Genomic DNA, 27,983 nt, shown 5'->3' with positions numbered 1-27,983 from the left:
AGGACACATACAACCCTCATTCTCCTAATGTATGCTGTCTCCACTGTGCCAAGCCAGTTAAATCTCGACTCCTTTAATCTGACCTCACCTGCTACCATACAATAAATGGATAAATGGATGAATATGACTAAGCTACAGTGGACCTCCTTTCAGGTCATGCAAGTGCGCATATATATATATATATATATATATATATATATATATATATATATATATATATATATATATATATATGTGTGTGTGTGTGTATATATATATATATATATATATACTCCCATATAGGTATAAATTTATTATTTAGGAAAGTTGGGAGGGTGGAGGGGGAAATAAAGAGCTCCCGCTTGTCCTTAATTCCTCCCCCTCTGTTTGCACATCTGCTGAATCACATTAAACTCCCCACAGGCCGCTTCACAACAGAAGTCCTCGACATCATTTCAGCGAGCTGGAGCCCTTCAGCCTCTGTTTGCTGCCATGGGAATGCATCTGAAGTGTTTTTTTTATAACTGCTTAAAAAAAAACCACGCACACAACCATCTCTTTTACTTTTCTTGCTCTGAGTCAGCTTTTACAAGCTCTTCAATTACTTTACATTGTCACAAGGAAAAAAAGAGAAAAAAAGGAAGCCAGGCGATCACAGGTTACCTTTATTTTACTAAAATACACGTTTCATGCAGGTTTTTTTTTTTGTCACTTTTCACAACAGAAACACAACTAAACTAATGCCACCTCGGGGCTTCTTTTTCTGAATGTTTTTTTCTTGTCTGCCGCACAACAACAGGCAAAGAGGGACATTAAAGTCACACGGTACAATATTCCGCATGTGCAAATTCCTAGTGGCTTCATAAATAGCGAGTCCTCATCTGATGTCACATGCCGTCATTAGCGAACCAATAGCGAGCCAGTCGTATCTGGTCATAGCGACGCACTTTACGCTGGGAAAAGAAATTCATGCTCAATGCGCCGGAAATCAACAATAACGGAGTGCTGTATTGCTTTTGAAAATTAATGTCATAAAAAAATATGTGTGCGGTAAAAAGTAGCCTTAATCTATCACATGTTTTAAAAACAACAACCAAGAAAAACTTAGATGAAGTTGGTCAGCTGGATGCATCTTTTCCCTCCAGTTTTATTGCCACCTTTATGGCACCGACTGTGACCCTGCAGGGGGGGGGGGGAGCACTGACAGGCCATGTTCCAAACAGTGGAGAAGAAGGCAAACGTGAATCAGAGCACATGACGTGTAAAAAAGGAGAGACTGAGCATGGAGGAAACTCTTTCCAAGGCCTGCTATGATCTTTGTATGAAAATAAAAAGAGGTAGGCAAATTGTCTCTGCTGCTCAGAAAACACTGGCAGTTTAATAAGATGCAAACGGGGATGAAGTGCTTATCAAACATGCTACACGCAAAGCCAGTTTTTTTTCTCTAAGTGACAGTCCAGCACAGCATGCCTGAAACAAACCACCTAGCCTATTCAGAATAGTGTTCTTCCTTATGCAGCTTGTTGCATATTAATAATATTTAATCTTATAATAACTTTTTTTCTTATGTAAACAAGGAGACAGCGAAACACACGACTCATGCATGCATTATCATCTCCAGAATGTGGAACAATAGTAAACACAGACGGATGTTACTGCACAGCATATTTAGTGGCTTTTTGTTTTGTTTTTCTCTCTATTTTTTTTTCCTTTTTTTGTTTTTAGGCTGTGGGGGAATGTCAGAGAGCTTCGTTTGCTAACACAGAAATAAAAGCGACCACAGTTAGACCGCTCAACGCTTTTCTTTCCTGCCGCCTGTCTGCATGACATCATTAAGGGAGAACGACACGAAGGCAATCTGCTCGAGTTCACTCTCTTTCCCGCACTCCATCAGGCACGAAAACTGATCCTTGTCCCCGTTGTAAGCCAGGTCCGAGTAGCCGCTGGGCCCCCTGTGGATGATCCTGGGTCTGTCCCATCCGGATGAGTGCAGGGGGGATCGGTTCAAATACACACCCATGTCCCTTCTTCTGGACTTGCTCGTCGGGTGCATGAAGAGGAGCCAGGTTTGCGTGTCTGGTGATAGGAGCGACGTGCCGCAAGCTTTGCTTTCCGCGTCGTCGTTTGGGACAAATTCCGGAGCGGGAAAGCCGATGATGCTTCCCTGACATCCGTAGCGCGTTTCGACCAGCTCCGGGGCCATGTGGGGCTTGTCGAAGTAGACTCCGCTGTTTTCACTGAGAGCCTCACACCTGTGGCCCCCGGCATTACGAGCATTGCAGTAGAGGTGGCTCCTGCCCTCGTGGTCTATGATCTCGGCCATTTCACATTCGCACGACTTCTTCCGCAGCATCTTACCTATGTGCCACGTCTGTCCAAAGTCCTCGCTATATACTGACAGTGCACGTGGGTAGACTGTGCAAGGGATGGGGAAGGAGCAGCATCTGTAAGGAATGTAGTAGGCGTACGCAGGGATGATCAGTCGGCCGTTCTCAAGCTGAACACCGTGGCCGGGGCCCACGGCAAACGTGGCCCACTTGTGAATGGCCTCGCCGATCACGCTGTCAGTTAAGTCTGTCACTTGGCTCCAAGTCTGGCCGTCGTCTCGGCTGCTGACGTAGCAAAGGCGAGTCTTGTTCTTACCTGTCAGGATCTGCTTCGCTTCCGTGGTTGTGCCCCACACACAGATGAAAAACAAATAGAGCGTTTTGGTGTTTTTTTCATACACCGGGCAAGGATTCATAGTGCGGTGGTTTGGCAGGCACACCGAAGACAGCTCCTGACTGGACGACCACTGGAAAACAAAAAACAAAATCCCAGAAACATGACAAAGGCAACATTTGAAAAGAGGACAACAAATCATGTTAACTTCAACTATGAAAATCAAAGTGATCATGTGGCAATGGTAACCTGCATGGATCCATCCTCTTTCAGGGTGCCTCTCCTCATAACGAAAATTTTGGCGTCATTGTCACAGGGTGAGGATCTCTTCTCTGCAAAGGCGAGGAAGGTGTGACAGTGCCTCAGATAGACGAGAGCAGGGATTCTGTATGTTATCCCACTTGGCTCCCTTTCAAACAAAGTTGTTTTAGGAGGTTCTTCTCCGCTGTCTCCCTTCGACGACGTGTTTCCCATGGTGGATCAGAGCTCCTGTGAGCAATAAAATGTCCCAAAATGCATGACAGAGCCTTAGCTTCTTTTATAGTCTTGTTATAACAACCTTCAAAGCACAGACTCGGTGAAGAGTTCACACTCCAGCAGCTCCCCATAAACACAGACCGCTGCATTGCCACAAACAGCGCGCACCGTGCATGCACAACAAAGCCCTTACCTTCACTGGTCGCTCTTCACAGGTCCCACTCGTGATCTTTGTCTGAACATCATACCGTCTATAATCGCACACAAAACCGGAGACCTCTGATGTTCACGACACTGATGCTGTTGGTTCATCAGAAACGAAGCCGTACCTGAGACCGAGAGAGACTTTTACGCTCCCTTCCGCGTTCGCTTCTCAGCTAAACTAAACGTCGACTTTATGCAAATGAATATATGCACCTTTGTATTTGATTGTGTTTTTCTTACTAGCACTACCGCAATAATGACTACATATCAGTTATGGCGGTCACTACCTACGCCGCTCCAAAACGGCCTTCCCCCGCAGGGACGCCCTACACAGAAGCTAGCTAACTAGCCGGTTTAAACAAACACAGGTCAGGCTTAAAATCTACCGAGAGTAATTATTTGCCAAACAATACACAAAATAAAGCATTTCCTGGTTGTAAACGTGTAAGCGTGTCTTTGAATGGCTCAGGTTGGCCCGGCGGAGTATCATCTTGCCATTTTAGTTAATCTTTGAACACCTAAACTCACCGGTCTCTTCCGCCTTTAGCTTAAAAAAGAAATGTTACTGCCCCCTGCTGGACGGGAGAAGCGGCACTCGTCTTACGTGCTGTTGCTAGGATACAGAGAGCTACACTGAAGCTCGGGATCAAACACATTGTAGCAGTTTTTTTTAACATAGTGTGGTGATAAATGGATTAGGCTGCAGTCAGGATGACTTCAGCGTCCTACACCGCTGACGCAGGGCGGAGCTATCCTATAAAATGTTCCCCTGCCGGGACTTCACACCACAGAAGACGAGACGGTATGTTGAAATAAAGCAAGGTTGTAACTAGCTTATATTAGTGAAATAAATATAGTGAAAACGAACAGCACCAAAACCAAGTTAGCTGGTTACTCTAATGTTGTAAGTGCTGTAATGTGAGCTACTGCTATGTACAGTACAAAGTAAATATTATTTATCAAAAGGGGCCCAGAAGTTCAAGCAGTACCAAAGGGCACTTTTATGAATGGAATTTGGGCCATACCCGAAATAATATTTGTGCTTGATCTACTGAGCTGTCTACACTGTATTCAACTGTATGTGTCTGTCTGTATACAGGTGTATGAATGGAGGGATTAGTTGAGAGAAATCATAGTTGGCAAAAATCATAGTTTAATTTTGAACATACATGCTCACATGTATCAGACCAGCCCATCTGGAATCAACAATTATGCCACTTAAATCCCCTTTCTGATCCTCAGTTTAAACTTCAGCAGGTCATCTTGACATGTCTAAGCCAAAATATACTGGGTTGTTGCCATGTCACTGGCTCATAAGATATTTGCATTAGTGAGCAGATGAACTGCTCAGTGAGAAAAGAACTGACAGATCCAGAATGAAGAGACTAACAAATAATGAAGAGTGTTTACCTGTGTGAAAACACCTGCTGGCGTGGATTTAGTCATCCATCTTTGCTTTTATAGGTGCTGGGCACTGGCTTGCGGCTTACAGGGAGGCAGAGGAGCAAAAATACAGGCATCAACGTAGGAGAACAAAAGCAGCTTATAAAAAATGTGAGAGCGAGCTGGCTGATACGTCTCATGGAGTCACATTAGACAGTGCTTTCCTGGTATGAACCTTGAATTCAACACACAAACGCTTATCTGCCAAAAGTTAGAAAAACAGTGATATTTTTTTGCTTTCCTTTTCAGCTCCAGTTGCATCATGTTGACAGACCCTCTGAGCTCTGTTCTCTGGACATCAGCGAGCAGAAACTAAGCTCTGTAAGAGCCACCTTTTCCTACTTTTACTTACCTTTATCAGCCTGTTGGTTAAAATCATTTGAGATTAGTTCCTTTATACTGGGGGTCACAGGTCAAACCAGAAGAACTTGAGGTGTTTGATAACGTGGCTTACATCAACGCATCTATTAACTCCCTCTCTCTAGGTGAATATGCATGCATACATTATCCTGCAAATTTCATTCTAGCATCGCTGTGTGTGCCTCTTTCATGAAGTCATATCAGAGGCTGTCCATTGTTTTTGCTGCAGGATCTTTCAGTAGTTTTGTGTCTCTAAGAGAACTCAACCTGTCATTAAATGAGGTTAGCGACTTGATGTTTGACGCTGCTGCCTTCCCTCTTCTCGAGGTAAGATGACTCGGCGGTGCTTTTTAACTGTGAATGTGCAAAAGAGATGCTGACATTCAGAGCAAGAGTTAAATGTGTGCCATTTTTCTTCTTCTTCTTCTCTCCTTCTTCTTTTGAATGTGGTTAAGTTCACCCGAACAGTGCATTTTAATCCTCGCAGGTTCTGGATTTGTCCTACAACTGCTTATCACCTGATGCTATTGTTTCTCTCGGTCGGCTCCCACATCTTAAGGTCCTTCATCTAACTGCAAATCAGCTTCAGCGTCTCCCTCCTAATCTGGGCTCCTCACACCAAGACCCCACTCAGCTGTAAGTGCCTGAAATAGAAATCTATTTTTTACCACGCTTCACCCACGATCAAGAGACGTTAGCCGTCCATCAGTTCAGATGATGAATTTGCTCGTTTTTTCTGCCCACTTTGATGTACGTTTATACTGAAAAGCTTCAAATGAATAAACTTCAGAAGTATGCGCACATTGGTACTGGGCAAAAACAGAATTTGCGAGTGTAGTCTTGGTCTTCTATCCCCACCTCACACACACAGACACACATACACACACAGACACACAGTTCTGCCCTGCTTTGTGTTAAATGACTGACAACAAAACAAACTTTAGGTATAAAAAGCTGCCTGATTTACAAATTTACAAATCCAATAGTGGTAGTCATTAAACTGGCTGAATCCAGCTCCCATAAATACATTAGTAAAATATTCCAAGATGAAATAATTTATGGCTATCTTTCAAAACCTGTGTTAACTCAGCATGTTTTAAGTGTTATGATTATCATGATCCATGAAGTTATCCAGTACCTTGGTTATGATTTCATGACACACTTCATTCCTGAAACATTCACAAACGTAGTTTTCAAACCACCAAAAGGGGGTGCACAAATGCTCCAAATTCACACTTCTGATCCGGTAAACCTGCACTCACAGGCCACCTTTTTAGGTACACCTTGCTAGTACCGGTTTGGACAGTGTTTTGACTACAGAACTGCCCTAAAGCTCCATGGTACAGATGGAGATGGAGACAGGGCATATCCTGTTGGAGACAGCCACCACAAGATGGGTACTGTGGTCATAAAGGGATGAAAATGCTCAGCAGCAATACTCAGGTAGGCTGTGACATTTAGACTAAGGTAGTGTGCCAAGAAAATGTACCATTACACCACCCGCAGTTGCCTGAACCACTGATACAAGGCAGGTTGGATCAATGCTTTCATGTTTTTTCCAGTCTTCTATTGTCCAGTTTTGGTGAACTTGTTTAACTTACAGCCCTTTATCCTGCTCTTAGCTCACAGGAGCTTGGTTGTAAAGAGTGGATATTTGAGTTGCCCTTGCCTTCTTATCAGCTCGAAGCAGTCTGGATATTCTCCTTTGACCTCCACCATCAACAACACTTTCACCCAGAGACCTGCCAGTCAAGGGATGTTTTCTCTCTTTGAGGTCAACCTCTGTAAACATTCTGATGCTCGTATTGAACTTCAGCAGGTTGTCTTGACCATGACCACATGGCAAGAGGCAGTGAGCTGCCGCCATGTGATTGGCTGATTTGTGTAAATGAGGGGTTGAATGGTTTACCAAAGTCACTGATGAGAATAGATACATTACAGAATACAAAATCTTATTTCACTTTAAGTGTATCATCACACACATTTAGCATTTCTTCGTTTACGTGTAGGCCGGCTAAAGAGGAAGACACATGCTTTCAAGCTCTAGAAGTCCTGATGCTTGATGATAATGAACTGACCTCTGGAGTCTTCAGCAGTCTTAAAAACCTAACGAGGTCTGTAAGTTTTCCTCTAAAGACTTTTTGCATACAAAATATTCATTATAAATGCACTTTTAAAAAGTCTGCATGCATATTGCCAGCCTTTGTGCAAGTGAGAAATTGCACTTTTAAACAAAGTGTTTTGTAACATTATCACAATGCACAGCAATTTAGTGGAAACGCTCATTAAGCATTTTTAATTGTTGATTACAGGCTAAAGCATTTAAGCCTACAGGGGAACTGCATTTCTGAAATACCGTTCATGCAACTGGTGGGTTTTTCCAAACCTGTGCAGACTGCCACTGAAGAAGAGGAGGAAGAGGGTAAATACTCGGCATCGGCTTTGTGTAATTTACATGTGTGTCCAAAATTTCCTTTAAAAATATCTCTCCCGATCCAGCACTCGCTCACTCGGAGCCTTCCGATCAGTATATGACAAGAATCTCAGAGGTAATTCGTCCATGATCTTTTAGATGCGTCATCACTGTAGCTCGGTGTTATTCTCCCATTAAACTTGTGTGTCTCGTGGCCACTCTAGATCTTTCACAAACATAACTGGGAGCAGAACCGCAAAGAATCCAGTTTACCTCTTCCAGCGCTGCAGTACCTCAATCTAGCTGACAACAAGGTGTGCTGCTGCTTTTTATAAATAAATCCACTATTTTTGGAAAACGAGGTAGCGTGACACACCAGTGGTTTCTCATCAGGTTGCTAAGGAGGAAGCACTGATGGCTGCCACTCTTTTCCCGATGCTTCGTGAAATTGATATTCAGTTCAACCCCGTAACCACGCGGAGGAGAGGTAATATTCCTCCTGTAAAGGATCATTTTAAAATAGGCGTTCGGGGCTTCAGAAACAACCTCATCATGTCTTTGTTTAAATACAGGAGACCCTCCCTTGCTGGCCTACATGCAGGAGAGACTTGGAATAAAAATAAAGCAGAAGAAAACACAGGAGGTTGTGAAGCGCCCGCTGAAAGTGTCCACTGAACCGAAATGGAAGGTTGGACTTTTTTGTGTTTGATCACGATCCGTTGAATTTTGCTGTATCAATGTCCAGGCTGGAGTCTTAGGTTTAGTAGGTTTAGTGATTTTGCAGAAAGGACGTGTGATTGACTCCAAGGTGGTCATAATTTTGGTAGCGTTTGCCTCTAAACTTGATCGTTTTTGATGAATTCTGATAAAACTCTGTAAGGGCGTAGAGTGGGGTCATGCTAACAATCCATTAAAAATCGACTTCAAGGCCAACTTAATGATTTATTGGTCAGAAATTGATAAAAAAAAATAAGTCTGGTGTGTGTTATCAAGCTTTTTGCTTTTTGTATTAATCACTGTAAAGTTCCATTTCAGTGAGTGAATCATTATTTTTTCAATGTTTTCATATTGGAGGTGGATGAAAAAATACCAAAGGTGTCAAAGAAGCTAATACTGCTGAATCCACAAAGCCAGGCTGGCAAAAATGAAGGCAGAAACCACACCTTCCATGAAAAAAGAAAACCCTTCTTTCTTACTCAGGTATGTTCCTCAGTAGTTTTCCTCATTGGAATATAAAAATCCATCATTTTACTAAGTTTTTTAAATGTTATTTAATGCCGCAGAATTTTATCATAGTCAGTGTTATTTCATGCTCAGGCAGCAGATGGACCTGAGTTTGAATTTGGTCTTCTTCCTGAAGACAAAGAAACTGCAGACAGCAAGGAGAGAAAGATTTCCAATCCCGAGCAGTTTGATTTCTTGATGGATGTTGAACCGAACCCTCGTGTGTTCAAGCTCAATGGTGAGGAAGGAGGAATGTATTTTCATCTGCAGCCATTTCGTTTTTTTGTCAATTGTTTCAAAGCCAATAAAGTTTGGCTATAGAGTGAGCCCGTGGAGAATACTGATGCTTTCTTTCTCTCTTCCTTTCTTTGTGCAGGAATTCAAACAGCTGTTCGGATGCTGGAGCACACACTGAAGAATCTCCATGTTTACAGGGACTCGAAACCAAAGCTCGACAGCATCCAGACGCCGTACAGGGAGCGAGAGAAAAAGGTTTGATGTTTAGCCACGCAAACTTCATTTGCAGGCTTGTAAATTGCAATAAACCGAGCGACTTTAACTAAGTTTTTATTAATTACTGCACACAGATTAAGGAGCTGCCACCTCTGAAACCTGTGAAGCAGCTGACTGAAAGGGTAGAGGACATGATCAAAGAAATCAGAGAGAGTAAAACAGTAAAAGTGGTCCCTTTAGGTATGCACATTTCCTACTTATACGCAGTGAATGTCAACATATTTCACCTGTAAAGTCCTTTTTCTTTAAGTAACACTCTGTTTTCTGTCCAGCCACTGCCCTACAATGCAGCGGTGTCAGTAAGCAAGAATATAAGGAAGCTCTCTCGCTGATGAGGGACATGAAAAGAACATATAAGATGGTCCACACGAAAACAATGGAGCAAGAAGCCGCCATCAAGTCTGACAGAGACTCCGACCAAATCTGAGTTGAATCTCCATCTGTTTAAAAGTCACGTCCAAATAATTAGCCGAGCAGATTTTCTTTGGCTCGAAATGTTTTCTTTGTATTACTGTGAGTAGAAATAAGTAACATCGAGCAATGTTTTCCTCAACTATCAGCTCTAGAGTTGAAGTGCAGAGTTCACAAAGCTCAAGCAGATGCAAGGGTGTCTAATTGTAACTAAAAAAGTGTGTCACTGTCTGCTCCCCGTAAGCCTGACGGTTCTGAGCAGCTGTGCCGCCACGGCTTCGACCAGAATCCATCCAGGATGAATGCGTTGTATTCATTAGGAGTTTGTCAGTGGAGCTCATTGCGAAAACAGAAAGCAGAGAGAGCTTTTTCTCTCTTTTTGTTTTGTTTTGGGTGAGGAAATGTGTTTTAAACTGTTTGTGCACATTTATATGCAAACACCCTGTTCTGTAGAAGGAACGCTGGGGTAGATTTACAGTGCAACAAAGTCCACATCAAGCCCTGCTGTATTTGAAAATGTTGTACACCCTCTAATGGTTCCCAATCAGCTATCCTCCATGGGTATTGTGCATCACCCTCTCACTCACGTTTTATATGAGATTTTCAAAAATGATTATGTGGCTGATTATTATCTTTTCGTAACTTTGAACAGACTTCTGCAGTGCAGAATGATTTAGGTTTTGATGCCAATGTGCGGTATTACTACAAGCTGAGAGTGGTAGTTGTTTGTTTTCGTTGCTCATTCCCTTTTCGATTTCATGGTCTTGTCCATCATATGATTTTGATTATTTGTCTCGAGTGCAGCGTGCAGATGTGGAATGCATGTTCAGCCCCTGTGGAATAAATCACTTGGCACTCTGAAGATACTGGGTGCAGGGATTCTGGGTTTTTACATTCATGTCGGGACATTTTTCTGCTCCTGTATGGATTGAATCATAAAACATTTATGCATTTCTTACGCTAAACAAAAAAGCGTGCTCTGGCAGGGGGTTCGGTTTAAGACAGGATCCAGATTCAACATGCGAGGAGGTTGTAGGGAAAAAGGTGATAAACTTTTATGGAACGAGCAGAGGAACAGCTGAGGTGTTGATCTCGGGAGGGGAAGACACAGACGAGACGAAGAACAGGCAGAATGAGCCTAATGCAGCACAAACAATGGATCAGAGTCACCTGATCCAGCCATAGAAGGAAATTTTGAAGCCTAATGTTAGATGCAGAGAGTCTGCCTTCCAAACCCAAACCTGGAGCCTGGAAGGGCTCTGCCTCTCATTATGCTCCTGGAAACAGTGGGAACCACAAGTAAGAATGTACTCTGAGGGTTAACATGCTGCTCCAGGATCTTTAGGATAAAAGCAACTTGGTTATAATTTAATTCTGCATTTCACGGTCTTTTTCAGTTTGATCAAAAATGTAAACACAACAGAAGATAGTGCTTAGTTATTGAAACCAGGGTGTCTGCATGATTGGGCTTGTGCTGCTTTTACATGGTGTTGTGGTTGTGTTGTATAGCTACTGTGAATTTCTGAAACCTTGCCCCCGGGAAACATGCCTAATAATAAAAACAGTGAAAAAAATTACAGTAGCTGCTCACCATAGCAATGGAGTGCATGCAGTGTTTCCTTGTAACTTTGGCTAAAAGAAGGAACTCTTTTAGTTTTGTGTGTGGAAGAGTCAGCATTGGGTTCCAGTGATATGTTTTAATGAAATCAATCCCTGAGCTCTAGCATGAGAATCGCTGGTAAGTTTCTGTTCTGTAATATTTCATACGTGAGGAAAGCTTCATCCACAGTGTGTCATTGTAGTGTCACACAAATCTTAGCGATAAACAACTTTCAGCATTGTCATTAGTTTATAGCAGTGTTCTATTATTTTTTCACTAAAAAGTTAGTCTTGATGGATGAAAAGTTTGACACAGTGAAAACAATCGGTACAGTGCTGCTCAGTGCTATCAGGCAAACACCTGGTCTCCAGTCTGATGGCCTTGTTCAGGTCTTTTCATCCTTAACTATATTTTTGCTGGTAATGAGGAGCCTGTGCCAAATGGCAGAGACACCCTTCTACAGAAATACTGTTTTCCAGTCCAGTGGAGCTCAGCTCCACACAGCCGAGCTTGTCTGAGCTGCAGCGATATTCCACAGTATTGGACACAACAGCTGCTGAAAATCCTCAATGCTAAATAGATTATAAATGATCAGATTGTTTTCATTATTGACTCTCAAATTGCACTTTTACTCCCTATCCAGGCTTGGGTGCGACTCCATTAAAGTGCCCTGAGATTTGTTGTTGCTTTCACTAACATTATGGATTTTGTTCTTCAGCCAGGAAGTCCTAGCATGAACTTATTTTGTTTGACCAGATTGCTGTTACAAAGTAATTTAGAAATGATAATGATTAGTACTTGCAGTCCAGTAATTCTTTAATGCTGGAAGAAAAATAAACATGTACTCTTGTGCAAGAGGTTTGTTACACATGTTAGTTTTCAACATTTTTGGGAATACTCAGTCCCTCTGATGGCTGTCTATTCCAAGTACACTCTAGGCGTTTACTGACCTCATCACAAACTTGGACATCTCTCCAAGAACTCTTCACAAGATTGTGAAAAAATAACTAAGATGCACTTAGTTGGTAAACCTTCCACTTTTTTTCACCAGCTCTTTTGGGACATACACCTTCCTTTTCTTTGTTTGTGTTTGTGCCAACATGTGCAAATTTTAGATTATGTAATTAATAAAGCGGATGAATCGGATCATTTCTTTTCCCGCATTACCGTTGTGCAGGCGATGAATCCTGGCTTCATGCTGTTACCTCCTTCTGCAGTTCTAAAAGAATCTGTTATCAGGAAAAAGTCAGAAGGGTAAATACCAAAGCAACTACAAATTCCCCTTTGAGTCTGATCAGTCGGTGAGTAATTAATCACAGCCAGTTGTGCTTGAATCTGCCAACACAGTTTCAGTGTGGGCAGTTGCTTTATATAGACATAAACGGTACCCCAAAAGACGCCAAGAATGCAATACAAAGAGTTGTTTTATACTAACAGATGTTTTTTTTATATTTATCAGCTATGTCAATAAATAATGACAGATGCAGGACACAAAGCTGTAAAGGCCCTGTGGTACGAATGGCTTCAAAACCTCTGGATCCTACACTACCCAAAATGCAATTTACCCCGTTTGCACTTAAACCCCACATTCCCAGCATAAATAACCTCAATGACATCACTGTGATATCATGAGCATTATTTTTTGTTGTCATATATAAGTGATTTACTTGTAGACGCCTCACGGGGGTGCTTAAAAGAGGACCTCTTATGCTTCTCTTTATTTTCTACCACATATGCAGCCACATGAAAAACAAAGTACTCTCACATCTGGTGAAAACCAAACACAGCAAGTCAGCACAAACACCTCATACTAACTGTCAAGCACAGTGGCGGAGGACTGAAAATTTGGGCTTGTTTTGCAGCCACAGGACCAGGGCACCTTGCAGTCATTGAGTCAACCGTGAGCTCCTCTGTATACCAGAGCATTCGAGGGTCAAACGTGAGGCCATCTGTTATCTGTCAACAACTAAAACTTGACCCAGACTCCACCAGGACAAAAATCTCAAGCACAGCAGCAACTCTACGAAGGAAACGAAAGAAAAGAACCAAGGTGTTGCAATAGTCGAATCAAAGCTCAGACCTCAACCTGACTAAAATGCTGTGGTAGGACCTTAAGAAAGCTGTGCATAAATAAACACCCACAAAAGAAAAGTGGTACAAATGACTCTAAAACAATTTGAGAAACTGATAAAGTTGCATGGAAAACAATTCCTTTTAGTTATTGCTGCTAAAGGCTACAGGCTACATAATCACTGGCTGTAGGCCTACTTTGTTTTTCCCACAGAGCTCCTGCTTTTTCACTTAGTTTGTGACAAATAAATATTGATTCATATTAATGTTTATCTGAGATTTTCTTTAACTAATTTTAGAACCTATAAAGGACTAAATCTTTTTGTAATAGGTCCTAACATGTAGAGTTTTGGGAACGTCTACACCTTCTGTTTTTTGCACAACAGTAAATAGACGCCAGAGCAGTCTAGATGCTTGGACTTTTAGTTCTATGATAGTACCTTCATCTCTCTGCTAAAGTCCCTCCTACATGCTGTTTAAGCTCTCTTTAAAAGTGGAAGCCAGGCATGAAGCTAGCTTAAGGGGGGGGGGGGTCTCAAAAGCCAGTTTCACACAGTGGTTTGAGTGAGATGCTGCCCTAAGGCCCAGAACAAACTAAAAACCATTATTCAGCACTGTGACTCATGCAAAACTCCTATAGCAGGGTCCAACTTTATAAATAAGGAGCTGGAAAACATATGTCTATGTTCAAGACTGGAGACATAGTCCACATAGCTTATTGTAATACACACAAAGCTAGTTTTACTTTAGATTGCAGACCAAAGCCAATAGAGAACTCTGTTTCTCTCTGTTTTCATTGGATTTTTCCTCACATTAACATTAAGCGCAGAATAAACACATACATTCTTCTGTAACCTCTTTGATGTTACGATGAAAAACTGATGAGTTGAGTTAATAACTGAAAACACATTTCATCCGTGCTCTTGGTGATATAACAGAGTCTGGCAGGGGAGTCGGATACTCTGTCCAAACGCAAAAAGAAAAATAACAAAAGACATAGCGAAGAAAGGCGCTGATGTCTTAGGCACGGCACATCTGTTTACATATCTATACGTCTCTTTTCTGCACGTTTCAACGCGGCACAGCTTCACATCTGGAGCAGTCGTCACAGCAATCAAGCCTGAGAAATGTTTGGGTAAGGTTTGTTTGACTCTCAAACTGAGGGCCAACAGTTAAGCTTTGAGGATAACCCTGTGGAGACTCAAACACCAGATTTGGCTTGGAAAGAATAGGCCTGAATACCTCATCAACACTCCTCATTACTCAAGTGCCAAATGAGCTCAGTGCGGACTGAACCTATTCATTATTTCCTTTGATGGACAATTGAACTGTAACACACTTATCATGTAATCCTGGAAAGGCTTCAGATATTCTGGCTGACATTTGAAAAGAGGCCATTGTTAATTATAGATCATAACTGTAAAGTTGTCACTTATTTCGAGGTGGGGGGTGGTGGGGTATTCCGCCCCGCTGCGATCTGTCTTTAATAGTTTATTGCCATTGCAGGCATGCATTAATATTTCTGACCTTTAAGCCTCGTCGTTCGGGGGTAAAGGAATGAAGATTTAAGCATTCGTGACACGTAGCCTCGTACTGTCCATATTTTTTTTGGCCCGGCTCCAAGCATCGGCTAAAATGATCAAGGCCAACTTAATTAACGGGAGGGTTAAGGGTGTAAAAAACAGAGCCCTTGATAGATTTCGGAAGTATTTTGAAGAAGCATAAACTCAGGGACTCTGCTGAGCACCTTAATCAGCTATGAAAGCAAACACATCTATCAGACTTAATTAACTCAACACAATTTGGCTCCCTTTGAATCAAAAGACTGCCTGATTGATTTGCAATGCTTCAGTTCCTCAAAAACACCGTACGCATCTGTGAGGATTTAGTTCCTGCAGCCATTTACAAGATGCTATATTTGATTTTTTTGTAAATGTAATCACCTCTACTAAGCTGCTCTTTTTTTTTTTGTCAACACTGCAAGCTTAAAAAGCTCACGTATAATAACTCTGCACAAACATGCAGTCTTTTCTGCAACGTGCACCAACTGTTCTCACAAAGAAACTCACATTTTTAAGCAACAGCGAATCAGATTTGTTAATAATCACAATTTTGGCCAAGAAGTGGCTCCAATCCTGGGCCGAGTCGTGACCCCGAATCTCACATTTTCTTCCCTTCTCACTGAATCGGGGCTGCATGGGCAGCAGGGTGGAGTACACATACACAGGGAGCTGACCGACTGCATGATTTATACCTACTGACTGCCCCCAGCTGTTACAATTGCAAGAGCCAAGACTAAGCATGCATAGCTGAATTAACCCACGAGACGAATTCAAACATCCACAAAAAGTGGACTGACAGGATTTCCATTAAAAATAAAAACATATCACAACATCTGATACTGACTAGGCTGCAGCGCGTCTTTTAGAGGTAAAAAGTAACTTGTAACTCGACTGACTCACTCAAAGGAAGGGAGGGCACATGGAGACGTTCGTTTGAGTTTAATGCTGCTAATTTGAGCTGGCAGCATCAAAGTAGAACACCCCTTTCTCACACTTTTCATTGGAACAGCCTTATTGGGCAACTTAGAGACAGACTGTTGTTAGCTGTCAGGTCTAACAGCTAACACAGAAATATGACAGGCTTTTTTGTGAGAGTAATGAAGGCACACAAGGGAAGTGCGTCGCTTTCAAAATATTGTTTCATGCCTTTAGTGAGAGATGGACAGAGCTGTCTGGCGCAAAGTGTGAAAGCAACACAATTGAGTCATTGTCTGAGGGGAGGGGACAGAGAGAGCATGTCGGGGGTTCACAGAGAAGGGAAGCAATATTATTCTGAAGCGCCCACGCAGTCTACCAAATCAGCAATTGCACTCTGACTGAAGCATGGGAACCGGCAGTAATAATTTGACACCTGTTGATCAAGCTGCCCTGTAGAAAGACTGCACACAGTGCTGCTGAGCAAAATAAACCTTTGCTGCTCCCACAGATCTGCTTTGTAGCTCATTATTTCCACGAGCAGGTTACACTGTGTACAGTGTTCTCACTAAAAGGTGGTTTTGTTGTTGCATTGATGTCCTTTAGCCCGTTATTATAAAAACAGATACTTGCAGTCATTCATCAGATTATAACAACAGACATAAATTCTAATTATTTGACTATCTGTTCTTCATTAAACCAAGAACTGAAGCGTGGATCCAGAAATAAATAGCAACTGTGTTGTTGGTGTGCCAAAATAAATAAATAAAAATCAGTATTTCCAGCAACAAAAGTGATTCCTTCCATAGGCTACCATGTTAAAATGGTCAACTAAAGACCAATTGAAAAAACCCAGTGTGGTAACCAGCACACCAGCATGGCACTGTGGTGGTTAGCTGTTGCCTCAAAGCAGGAAGGCCCTGTCTCAAAATCCACCTTTTTTCTTTCTTTTTTTCTGGAAAAAAGACAATTAATCAATGTTAAACACCTGATTAATCCTCCATTCATCCATATGGCTACTAGTGAGGCTTGAAGTTAGGGGTGATCACTTTGCCTGACAGGTGTGCTAGCACAACATCATCCTCTGTAGGTGTCCAAGAAGATTTTTCTTTTCATCCTCGGTCAATAAAATTCTAATTTTTTTGTTTTTCTGTTTTTTAGCACTAATGAGCAAGTGTGTGTGTGTCTGTGCATTGCACCCATACAATTTAAGACTGCAGTTTGACTGAGAGCGTCAACCCATAGCTACCACTCCGCGCCATCCATCCATCCATCCATCCATTCTCTTCCTCTTATCCAGTTCAGGGTTGCAGGGGGACTGGAGCCTATTACAGCTACCAAGGGGCGAGAGGCAGGGTGCACAGAGGACAGGTCGCCAGCATGGAGAGCATACTCCACTCATTTGTCCAATATGGTAACTTCTTATTCTAAAGAAAACAAACAGGCTTCAACAAACCAAAGAAGACTTCACAGTGGCTACGTCCATGTTGGTTATGATTCAGTCTTATTTGACTCATTCTATGTTTTAATTCCACTGATCATTGGAAATTCTGTGAAGCACCTTGTATCTTTGGATTAGAAAGGTGCTATAGACATAAATGGTATTAATAAGTCATTTATTTATTTATTCCTATTATTGTGTTTTAATAAGCCATAATTTCCTCTGGCCCACATCTGTGTATTATGGGATTAATATGTAAGATTTACTGCGATTAATTCCACACAATATTTCGAATTTCTCCTCGTATTCCTTTAAGTTATTCACTATGAATCTTAGAAGATTACAAAAACAATTAGTATGCTGACTTGCTAATAGGGCCCTTTTCCCCCCAGTTCTGTGCAACAATGCAAAATCTCTTAAAGCTTCAAAGCATCACCGACCTCCTGCAGAATTTTGGCACACTGTGAAAAGTCTAACAATTTTATTTGAATATTCCTGTCCTGGCATTGATTAAACCCCTAAAAACTAATTTCTATTCATGAGAATTATTTATTAGAGAGTTCTTCCCTGAATAATAATCCCTTTGTTCTTGCTGGTTTGGATGTAACTTCAGTTATGCTTGTTCAAATCATTAAGCCCTATTAAAGAAGGCACAGAGCATGATATTGCACATCCACCAAGCTGATTCATCAGAATGATGACGTATATAACGTGTCACCGTTTATAACTTTACAAACATTACAGTGATAAATTCAATGAGCCCTTAGTTTGTCTAGGATATTAAACACAAGGTGCATATGCATCACTTACTTGGAGGGGATGACAGTTCAAGACAGTTAACGCTGCAGTTTTTAATGATTTCATTTCTTAAGGGTAGAAAATAATTGCCCCCTAAACATAATAACTGGTTGTACTGGCTTTGGCAAAAAATAAAGAACTGCAATCAAACATTTACAATAACTGGCAATGAGTCTTTCACATCACTGTGGAAGAATGCAGACTTGTTTTAATTCAGGCACACTGGAGGGTTTTTGAGCATGAAGGGCCTTTTTAAAGTCATGCCAAAACATTTCAATCTGATCATGATCTGGACATTAACCAGGCCACTGCAAAACCTTTATTTGTTTGAGTTTTTTCTTTTATTTGTGGTTTTTAGCCATTCAGAGGTGGACTCGCTGGTGTGTTTTGGATCATTGTCGGGCTTCATAGCCTGATTGTGCTTAAGCTTCAGGGTCTGATCTGATGGATAAAAAGCAGAATTCATGGTTCCATCGATTACAGCAAGTCTTCAAGGTTGTAAAACAGCAAAGCAGCCCTAGATCATCACACTACCACCACCGTGCTTGACTGTTGGTGTTCTTTTTATGAGTTCAGATGTAATGGGACTCAAAGCTTCCAAAAACATTTGCTTTTGTCTTGTCCATCCACAGAATATCATCAGTCTTGCGGCTCATCAAGATGATTTTTGGCAAATACGTTTGTATAATAATTTTAAGTTACTGTAGTGGAGGATTTTACTATTAAGTGGACATATAGTGCAACAAATTAATTGTTGTCATTTTGGTTTATTGTTGTTGTTATTATTAATTGTTATTAGGAGAAAGGATTCAGTCTCAAATTTGAGTTTTGGTAGATACACCTTTGGTATCGATTTCGAACTCCATGGCTCCTCATCATTCGGCCACACCGCCTGCCCGCCCACCCAGCTTCCTGATGACCTGGTGGAGTGACAACAATACCCATCAGCCTTTTACAGCTGAGGGGCAAAAAGCAGGGGGTAACTCAAAGTTAATTTGGGATCACTTAAATGAGATGACAGGATGATATTGTCAACAAAAAATATTAAATTCAGATAAATGGAAATTTTATGTATATTTCAGTGAAAGTGTCAGAATCTTTTGACCACTATTTTATACATTTAGTAGCCACCATTGCTCTGGGATTTTAAGAAATTGACATCAGTATGTGCTCAGACCAAATGAAGGAGCCAACCTTTATTTTTAAGCATGTTTCAGAATTAGAGGTTCAATATTATGAAATTATTGCGACCTTCATAAGCAAGGGATGTTTTTGGTAAGGACACAATATAATGATGACAAATTCACAAATCCAATTATAAAAACTGTCAGTTTGTTGTGGGATTGGTCCAAAGTATCTGGAAAAGAGCTGTTCCTACACCCATACATAAAAAGCTGTGATCGTTATGGTGGCTGTAGCTCAGGAGGCAGAGCAGGTCATCTACTAATCAGAAGGTTGGCTCTCACTGTGGTTTATTTTAGTCCCAAAGCCTTAGAAATGACCATGTAGCCCTTTCCAGACTGACAGATGTCAGTAACTTTGTTTCTCAGCTGTTTCTTTCTTTTGTGGCATAATGTGTTTTTTGTTTGTTTGTTTTTTTAGCTCTTTTAGCCTACCTTACTTTGTCAGATAGGTTCTCTGTAAGTGATTTCTTGATTCAGCCGGTCTGGCATTAATCAGGCGTGTGTGTGGCTAGTTAAACTGAACTCTGGTTTCCACAAAAATGTGGTTAATCACGGTTAATTAACAAGAGGGCCATTTTTGTTTTTTACAGGGCCAGGCAGGTTTGCATCGCTTTTTTTCTCTTCTTTTTTTAAGAACTCAATTTTGTATTTACCTGAATGATCTTTGTCTACTATTACATTTTTTAATGCTCAGAGATATGTGTAAAGTATGATAAATATGCAATAAAAAAAAAAACTAAGACTATGGAAGAAAACAAACATGTTTTCAGGGCACTAACATCTTCATCTTCAACATCAACAACCTTCAGTGGTTTTTCAGAGTTTATGTCTTAATGTGTCTGAGTTGTATTTGGTGGCACAAATATACAAACTATATGAGTAGTTTGAATGTTGTGGCTGATCAGAAAATATGAGTTTCAAGGTTTAGTTTGAGCTTCTGCTTTAGATTTCCACGCCTCTGATAACATTTAATTTCCAGCTGGAACACAGTTTATCCGGCCTTCCGGAGCTCGATTTATTGGAAGCCTCCAGGCGATGAAGGTCTTAGGACTGCACTGCTGTAGCTGGCGTGCAGACCACTGATGAATCAGCAAATCATTCTCAAAAACAGCTAGACAACCTGCCTCAAGTAGAAATCCTGATTCCTACTGTGACTGAAATGCATCATTTCTTACATAACAGCAGGACACAAATCAGAGAAAACTTTATGGTATTTATACCCATGAGGGGTGGTACAGAGTACATTCAACTACATCAGCCATTGTAAAATACACAAAAGGTATGTGGAGCAGTAAAATATCAGGATATTACAACAAACTGTGCAGCTGGATACAAAAAGAAGCTACAATAGGTCTTTAGCTAACAACAGAAAAGGCACAATTGTAAAAAGCTGTGCATTTACTCCCATGTAATGCCTGAAACTACTTCAAGAAAAAAAAAAAAAAACATTCAAGCAGTCACATGTATATACACAGAAATCATATAGGAAACAATACCCTTTAAATAAGGCGACAAAAACTTGCTGTATTTACAATAAATACTTTGATGACCACACAAACAAACAAAATGTGGCTTCTATCCCAACTTATATTAAAATACAAGTTCCTTTCATGTACTTAAGCAAAGCTTTTTCCTTCTTCCACAAATACTGATCCCACTGAGTGAATGCCAAAACAGTCTTTGAAGCCTTCGTCCCAAAATTACAACTGAATGAAGCTGCTAAGAAATCTACATTTCTTATTCACATGTTCACATTTTGTTTATAATTATAGCACCTAGCTAAATTCATGATAGTTTTGGAATTATTACAAGTACACATCATAAGCAAGTCAGCTGTCGAGCACACTGCTACAGACTGTGCTGTGCAACCTAACAGTTTAAAACTAAAATATGTGATGATTAAACATGATGGTCAATGATGGATTAAAAACAGTATAGATAATATATTTGACTTGCACATCCAAGTAGTTATTCTGAATAACGATACATAGAGCGACAATTAGGGTGAACACAGGCCTTCGGTTTGCTTAGGATTTAGGAAAGTCACAATCTCCTGAATGCCATCTTCACAAATCGTGGTCTGAGGAGCTTTACTCAGATTTTCTCCTTCCTCTTTAAATTTTCTCCATGTCTCTGAAAAATAAATAAGAACTGATGTAAACCTGATACATACACACACAAAGTCACAGTAAGATAAGTCTAAAATAATGATTTCAAAATCTGCCATATAAATCAGTCACTCCAAAAACAAACCTTCATCGAGTGTTGTGAGCAACGTGCAGTTCTCTGGATGATCCAAAATGTCTTTCCTTTGAATGTCGCCAATTTCCATTAATTGTAAAACGCCTGTAAGAATAAAGGACTCAGAGGAGAATCACACAGAGGTGCAGCCGTGGTGTATGTTTGTCTTGCTTTTCACATTTTGGAAACTATAACCCCAATTTCAGAAGAGTTGAGGGGAACAAAAATAAATAAAAACGGAATTATATGATGTATTTTTCATAGAAAGATTTAAAAAAAAAACATTAAATGTTTAAACATGTGACTATTTTACAAAAATAAGCTTATTTTTAAATTTGATGGTAGCAACACGCCTCAAAAAACTTGGAACAGGAGCAACAATAGGTGGGAAAAGTAAGTTGTACTAAAAGGAAACAGCTGGAGGAACGTTTTGCCTTGGCTAATTAGATTCATTGGCAACAGGTTAGTAACATGCCTGGGTAAAAAGAGCATCTAGCCAAGGCAGAGTTTCTAAGACGTAGTCATTTCTTTTCATTCCCTGTGTGTTTATACAACACTCTGTATTTAATCATTAATAGTTATGAAACTCCGTTTCTCTCTCTATCCCTCCCCTCACTTCCAACCAATCACAAGAGATGGATGTCCCTTCCTGTTTCCTGCTCAGTGGGAGTTTTTCCTTGCCACTGTCTCCAAGCACTTGCCCATAGGGGGACGTGTAGCAGTGTCTTTCTAATATTGCAGCATTTTTACCTTGGTGCTACATAAATACAACTAATTGAACTGAAGGTAGTCACTAATCTGCAAAAACTGCAAATTGTGGAGCAAATTCAGAATCATTTTTCTTGGTATAAAATTAAAAGATTTCATCATCTTAGTCCATAATATCACCAAAAGATTCTGAGAATGTGGAGAAATTTCCGTGCTCAAAGGAAAAGGCCAAAAATCAGTACTGGAAGCCTATGATCTTCGGTATTGCATTAATCACTGCGTGAGCTCGGTTCACTGTGCTATCAACAAATGCAAGTCAAAGCTCTGTCATGCAAAGAGGAAACCACATGTGAACATGATCGAGACACATCACTGTCTTCTCTGGGCTAAAACTCTCGAGGCAAAGTGGACAACTGTCCTGAGGTCAGATGAATCAAAATCAGAAATTTGTCTTAGAAAACATGGATGCCGCATCCTTAGAACTACACAGGAGGAGTTCGGTTTGTTGTCCAAAAGTTCAAAAGCCTGCATCTCTGAAGTATAGAGGTATAGAGGTGCATTAGTGCCTATGAGTTTGGCAGCTTGAAAGGCACCATCAGGCTTGCATCTCGGCAAAACAATGCTAAGCCGCTTTAGCAATAATTTTATATTGGACAATAATGGGACAAGATTCCTCTCTTAAAAGTCCACACATTTATTGGCTGTTGTTAAAAGAAGAGAGGTGGTACACACTGGCAAACATTACCCTGTCCCAACTTTTTTTGAGGCATATTGCGACCATCAAGAATATATTTTGATCTTAAAACTGTACATTTTCTCAGTTTTAACTTTTATATGTTTTCTGTGATCTATTGTGAATAAAATATGGGTTTATGAGATTTGCAAATCACAGCATGATGTTTTTGTTTGCATTTTACACAGCATTCCCACTTTGTTCTAATTGGCTTTCTATTCTTTTTTGCTTTGTTGTCAAGTGTTAGGTGAGAAGAACAACAGTCGTTACACACACTATATTTTTAATATAAAGCTACAACTAAGCTGTATATCAACGATGGATGTAACCACCATAATGCTACTTTAGGGTTTGTGAACTACCAATTTAAAGCCTCAAGTTCAAGATTTCTTCTATTGCTGTCTTGTTTTTAAACCAAAGCTGAAGGCACTCCATCCTCACGTGGTAGCATGAACCACAAGGTAGACCCTCTTTTTCTCATAGATGTTCATGTGTTTTTGGTACAAATCAGAGAAATTACCACATACTACATTGTTATTAATAATTTAGATTTAAGGAACTTCTGCAGGGGGTTCAGGTCTCAGAGCTGGAGCAGTGGTGCATCTTTTATCTAGTTTTATCTTTTATCTACTTTTATTTAGTCTATTGGAGGGAGTTAAGTTACACTCTCATAAAGACTGGAAATATGAGGAAAATAGCTTGGCTCAGGTAAGAGAATCTGCTGACCAGCACCTCTAAAATGAATGAAAGCCACTCTATATGCTAAGTGAGTGATGATACTGAACAGTCAGGAAACCTGTACATGCTCACAATTTTCTCATCTAATACTCGGCAAGAAAAAATGAGCACGTTTGAAAAAGATGTTAACTTTTCCTATAATATAGCTCAGAGGAGCGGGTGCAGTACCTTCTATAGTGTTCCATACTTGTACTTCAACTTCAGCAGTACTTTGTCTTTCAACAGCAATGATCCTGACTGCGTTGGGTGAGTCAACATTCAGAGCTGATTCAACTTTATACACCAAGAGGTTATTTTTATGTCCGAGATAGCACTGGGTCTGGTTACTTTCAGCTTTAGTCTCTAGGGAAAACAATTAGGAGAGCGGTTGAATGGATGATGTTTACAGTCCATCAACATCAGATCTGTATAAACAGCTCATTATATTACAAGTATTGTTTGACTACCTGGACAAGTCTTGCAGCACTTTCCCGCTGATTTCATAGGATGTTGGCAAGGGTACTGGGTAGGACATGTGATGCGTTTGCAGTCCGAGATCCCGTCAGTACAAGTGCACAGGATGCATTCCAGGACTTTACCCAAAACTGGGTGCCACATGTCTCCATGAGAGTATGTCTTGCCATTGTATAAACACGCTGAGAGAAATGGAAAACATCTGAGTGTTGCGCTACATATGGAAACGATTGTAAAGTTGTGAGAAGCATGTACATAAAATAAAATGCCTACAAATTTCTGATTTGACAAAGTCTCACCTCTTTGGTGTTTCCTCTGCAACAAAATCTTCACGGTGGTCTCTGAAGCCCCTTTAAGGTTGAGCTTACTGAGACTCTGGCCTCTAGGAGAGGTCCTGGGTGCAGTGGCGCGGTTGGACCGCACCCTGCTCTGTTCTCCAGAGCACTGATCAACCGAATGCCTCTATGTAAAACAGAAGACAATGCAGTTATCCTTCATGTATTTAGCTACTGGATTTACTTGCTTTGCCCCCAAAGTGAAAGCTGAAGGAACATCAGAAGATGCCCCAAATCATTAAAGTTAATAACATTGCTAAAGACATCTGAGTCACTGCTTTTAGCTCATTTTTTTCCCTTTAAATAGGATGACAGCGCAGCTCAGTGCTGTGCAGTGATTGGGCCAAATGAACCACAGATTGTGCCTTTGTCACTAACAATCACAGCAAATGGGTGATTCACAAAGAATCTGAACAATATGATGCCAATATTGGGCGGATAACTGCATAAGGGGAAAAAAATCAGCCTGCTTGTTCCGACTTTTGTCGTGATCGCGGTGACACGGTCGAGGACAGATTACCAGATCCTGTTAGATTTCAAGCAGTCTTAAACTAAATTTAAATATAATTTTCAAATGCAGACAAATTTCCCATGAAAGCAATCAGCAAAATACATACAACTCCTCTGTTTAGCTGATGGTTTCCATCCTCAGTTGATGAGGACCCACTGATGCCATGATCTAAGAGAAAAAAAAGGGAAATGTAGATCAATATAAAAAAAACCCACTCTTATTAACCAGCTACATTGCTCAGCCCCTAACCTATATGTGAAAATCCTAAAATAGTGCTCCTCACTGCTTCGTGAATTCCATCTTGGAAACTGAATAAAGGCATTCTGTCAGCTTAGAGAAGATTGACTACCTTTACACAGCAAACAGCAGGTATCTGGAACAGACGCGGGGGAGGAACAGGTGATAGGTTGGCAGGTTTTCAGAGCACAGAAGATGTTTCCATCCTGTGATGAGAAAAAAATCCAATATTAAGAAAAAAACATGACATTCGAGAACTATCTATTGTAAAAAGTGGAATGAATTAGATAATATTATAATAATAATCATGCTGTGATAGCAACATGTATTTTAACAGCACATCATATCGCTACCAAAAAAACAAATTGCTCTTTGTTCAGATACAGCACGGCAAAGAAATGTGACAAAAGCTTCTTTTTTTTAAACCTGTACTTATAAGTTATTCACTGGTTAAATAATTGCTGTTTGTTCTGTTTTTGTACAACATTTTAAGCAAAAAGCACTTAAAAGCTTATGAGATTAGCTTGTCATGCTGCTCTATATTGTAAAGTATACTTTGTATTATGTGCATGTCACAGCCAAAGCAAGACAGCAATGCATTTCACTTACAACTGCATAACACTGGCAGCTACTTCTTCTCATACATGCAATAGCACTATACTTAAAAACAAACACCCCACACATGTATATAATGATTTTTCTTTACATATCTAACACTTCAGCATGAATTACATTGCAAAGATTCTGAATATTCTCTTATTTCTTTTGCATTTTACATCCTTTTTACAATCACATGGAAACTCTCTCTGAAAAATGAAAACTCTTTATTCAGAAACTAAGAAATGAAAGTATCAAATTAGACTGAACTCACAGAGCATGTGCACATAACACACTGATTGCTTTGCTTGGATGGGAAGAGGTTGTGTTTGGTGAATGTCTCCCCGGGCTGATAAATGCTCCCATTATACCTGCAGGATTTCACCGAAGCCCTCAGCCCTGCAGGAATCCTCGGCTCGTCTGGGAGAGGGGGGAGAACACACCAAGCAGGACGGGATGCTTTAAAAATCACAACAGAAGTAGTTTCTCTCAAAAGCTCAAGCTGACAGTGTGTGACGAGTCAGTCTACCTGTGCATCTCGGACAGCATTGCTGAGGCCCAGCTACAGGGTTTTCACATGGCAGGACAGGGCACTTGATTGTGTTACATTTCACATGGCCTGTCTAAAAGAGAGCAAATCCCAGAATTTATAGGTTGCTATTTAAGCAACTTTGGCTTCTTTTGGTGTAATATCCCTTTAATGTATTAACTTTACCTCTGTGCAGACACAGCGTATGCAGAACATGTACCCAAAAGGCTCTAGATAAGGATGCCAGCTGTCTCCTGGGATATATGTCTTGTCTTTGAAAGTACACACCACACCGGACCCTGAGAGTTAAAGAAAAAAAGATGAGCTGCTGAGAAACGCATATGGCGCAGATAAACGGATCGGCAGAAAATAAAGACATTCACACTACTTCAGTATTGCATAAAACATTTTCCAAAGCAACTGTCACCTTTGAGTTGTGTAAACTGGGTTAGAACGTGGAAAACGTATCAGATGCCAAAGAGCGGACTGTTCCCTAAGACTATTTAGAGAAACAGAAGTCATGATTTAACTTCTGCTGACTTCTGTGACAGCAAAAGAGAAAGAAAACTGTGCAGCAAACACGTTAATCCTAATATATGAGTCGCGAAATCTGAGCAAACTTTTCTCATTTGAGTCGCATTTTCATGCTTTTCTCCCCCTCCTTAACATTTAAAGCAACACGTTTGATCAGGAAAGAATAAGCATCAACAGTCTGCTCTTACCTTTCCGGGGTTTTAGCTCTGCAGCTGCAAACCAAATGATGAAAATGAACAAAAACATGGACTTCATTTCTTTTCTTGCTTCTTTTTTTTTTTTTTTTTTTTTTTTTTTTTTACATGTGCCCGACTGACTCTTCAATGCGCAATAAATATGTGTTTCAGCGGGACAGAAACTGCAGGACAGTGTGAAACAGGAATTTAAAAAAAAAAATCCTACATTTTTTTTTTTGTGTTGGATAATCTATGGCGCCTTCTTCAGGAGACAAACAGGGATGGCATTAGAGTGGACGTATCACAAGTGAAACAGCTTAAACAGTGACCGCGTTACAGAAGTGGAAGAATGTCACTGTGTCAAGAAAAAGTGTCAGTTCCTCTCTTTAGAAAGAAGAAAGTACAAAAATTACGGCAATAAAAGCACTTAAATAATTTAACCTTGCACTCATGTATTTGTATCTGCGTTAATAGGAATTCCCTAAAAGCGTTTCTTTAGCTGTTTGAGAGGCGCCGTTTAAAATGTGGATTCAACTGTTTTAATCTTTAACCGTGTACTGGAGTTGTAGCAAAGAGGTTATGAACCAGGATTTATGCTTTGATTATTCTTAAAGTGATAAAACAAAGATGTTTGTATTTTTTTTTTTATTAAACGAATCAGTAAAAGTGACCCTCTGTGCAAATGATCTTTCCAAAAGCTGCTTGGGAGTCACGTCTTAAAGCTACTGCTGTTCACTGGATATTTACTTCTTCCAGACCATTCTGTGTAATCCTCAGAGATGGTTTGGCAAAACTTCCAAGCAGATCAACAGTTCAAAGTCACTTAAATTACCTTTCCTACTCATTCTAATGCGACAGGTCCATCTTGTCCACGTTTTTAAAATCACTGGGCAGCTGTCATGTGATTGGCTAATTAGATGTTTATATTATCAAAAG

General features: G+C 40.4%; 3 protein-coding genes across 5 annotated transcripts; 1 reads left to right on the top strand and 2 right to left on the bottom strand.

Annotated features, from left to right (window-relative positions):
- Nucleotides 1–603: 603 nt before the first annotated feature.
- Nucleotides 604–3,875, bottom strand: LOC102799455 (sialidase-3-like). Its single transcript, XM_006802252.3, has 3 exons — nt 3,311–3,875; nt 2,890–3,129; nt 604–2,773 (listed from the first exon to the last, which is right to left on the bottom strand). The coding sequence occupies exons 2-3, from the start codon at nt 3,112–3,114 to the stop codon at nt 1,772–1,774; spliced, it is 1,227 nt and encodes a 408-aa protein (XP_006802315.2). The 5' UTR covers nt 3,115–3,129; nt 3,311–3,875; the 3' UTR covers nt 604–1,771.
- Nucleotides 3,876–3,965: 90 nt separating this feature from the next.
- xrra1 (X-ray radiation resistance associated 1) lies at nt 3,966–11,244 on the top strand. Of its 3 annotated transcripts, none has more exons than XM_006802251.3 (17): nt 3,966–4,123; nt 4,786–4,931; nt 5,014–5,085; nt 5,177–5,249; nt 5,354–5,451; nt 5,612–5,760; nt 7,134–7,238; nt 7,437–7,546; nt 7,624–7,673; nt 7,762–7,851; nt 7,931–8,024; nt 8,110–8,225; nt 8,612–8,737; nt 8,855–8,999; nt 9,138–9,253; nt 9,349–9,454; nt 9,547–11,244. In XM_006802251.3, the coding sequence occupies exons 1-17, from the start codon at nt 4,033–4,035 to the stop codon at nt 9,699–9,701; spliced, it is 1,842 nt and encodes a 613-aa protein (XP_006802314.3). In that variant the 5' UTR covers nt 3,966–4,032; the 3' UTR covers nt 9,702–11,244. The 3 variants fall into 3 exon arrangements, with proteins under 3 accessions (XP_006802314.3, XP_087703370.1, XP_087703371.1); XM_087847244.1 differs by having other exon boundaries at nt 8,110–8,226; nt 8,610–8,741; nt 8,859–8,999; XM_087847245.1 differs by lacking the exon at nt 7,134–7,238 and having other exon boundaries at nt 8,110–8,226; nt 8,610–8,737.
- A 9,204-nt stretch (nt 11,245–20,448) lies between these two features.
- Nucleotides 20,449–27,236, bottom strand: chrdl2 (chordin-like 2). The gene is made up of 11 exons (XM_006802250.2): nt 27,060–27,236; nt 26,524–26,636; nt 26,338–26,431; nt 26,083–26,228; nt 25,324–25,417; nt 25,081–25,142; nt 24,428–24,590; nt 24,122–24,310; nt 23,844–24,017; nt 21,509–21,601; nt 20,449–21,388 (listed from the first exon to the last, which is right to left on the bottom strand). The coding sequence occupies exons 1-11, from the start codon at nt 27,124–27,126 to the stop codon at nt 21,255–21,257; spliced, it is 1,329 nt and encodes a 442-aa protein (XP_006802313.2). The 5' UTR covers nt 27,127–27,236; the 3' UTR covers nt 20,449–21,254.
- Between the last annotated feature and the right edge of the window lie 747 nt (nt 27,237–27,983).

Source organism: Neolamprologus brichardi, chromosome 10, assembly GCF_056152115.1.
Source record: "Neolamprologus brichardi isolate AB-2024 chromosome 10, ASM5615211v1, whole genome shotgun sequence".
Lineage (NCBI taxonomy): Eukaryota > Metazoa > Chordata > Actinopteri > Cichliformes > Cichlidae > Neolamprologus > Neolamprologus brichardi.
Note: the sequence above shows the minus strand (reverse complement) of the source record. Positions and strands in the feature narration are given on the sequence as shown.

Coding starts and splice junctions, on each gene's coding strand:
- LOC102799455 (XM_006802252.3), bottom strand. CDS start 3,114: ATGGGAAACACGTCGTCGAAGGGAGACAGCGGAGAAGAACCTCCTAAA. Junction 2,774..2,889: donor AAGAGGATGGATCCATGCAG/GTTACCATTGCC, acceptor TTTGTTTTCCAG/TGGTCGTCCAGTCAGGAGCT.
- xrra1 (XM_087847244.1), top strand. CDS start 4,033: ATGACTTCAGCGTCCTACACCGCTGACGCAGGGCGGAGCTATCCTATA. Junction 4,124..4,785: donor ACACCACAGAAGACGAGACG/GTATGTTGAAAT, acceptor TTGCTTTTATAG/GTGCTGGGCACTGGCTTGCG. Junction 5,452..5,611: donor CTGCCTTCCCTCTTCTCGAG/GTAAGATGACTC, acceptor TAATCCTCGCAG/GTTCTGGATTTGTCCTACAA.
- chrdl2 (XM_006802250.2), bottom strand. CDS start 27,126: ATGAAGTCCATGTTTTTGTTCATTTTCATCATTTGGTTTGCAGCTGCA. Junction 26,432..26,523: donor TACGCTGTGTCTGCACAGAG/GTAAAGTTAATA, acceptor GCTCTCTTTTAG/ACAGGCCATGTGAAATGTAA. Junction 25,418..26,082: donor GTGTTATGTGCACATGCTCT/GTGAGTTCAGTC, acceptor TTCTCATCACAG/GATGGAAACATCTTCTGTGC.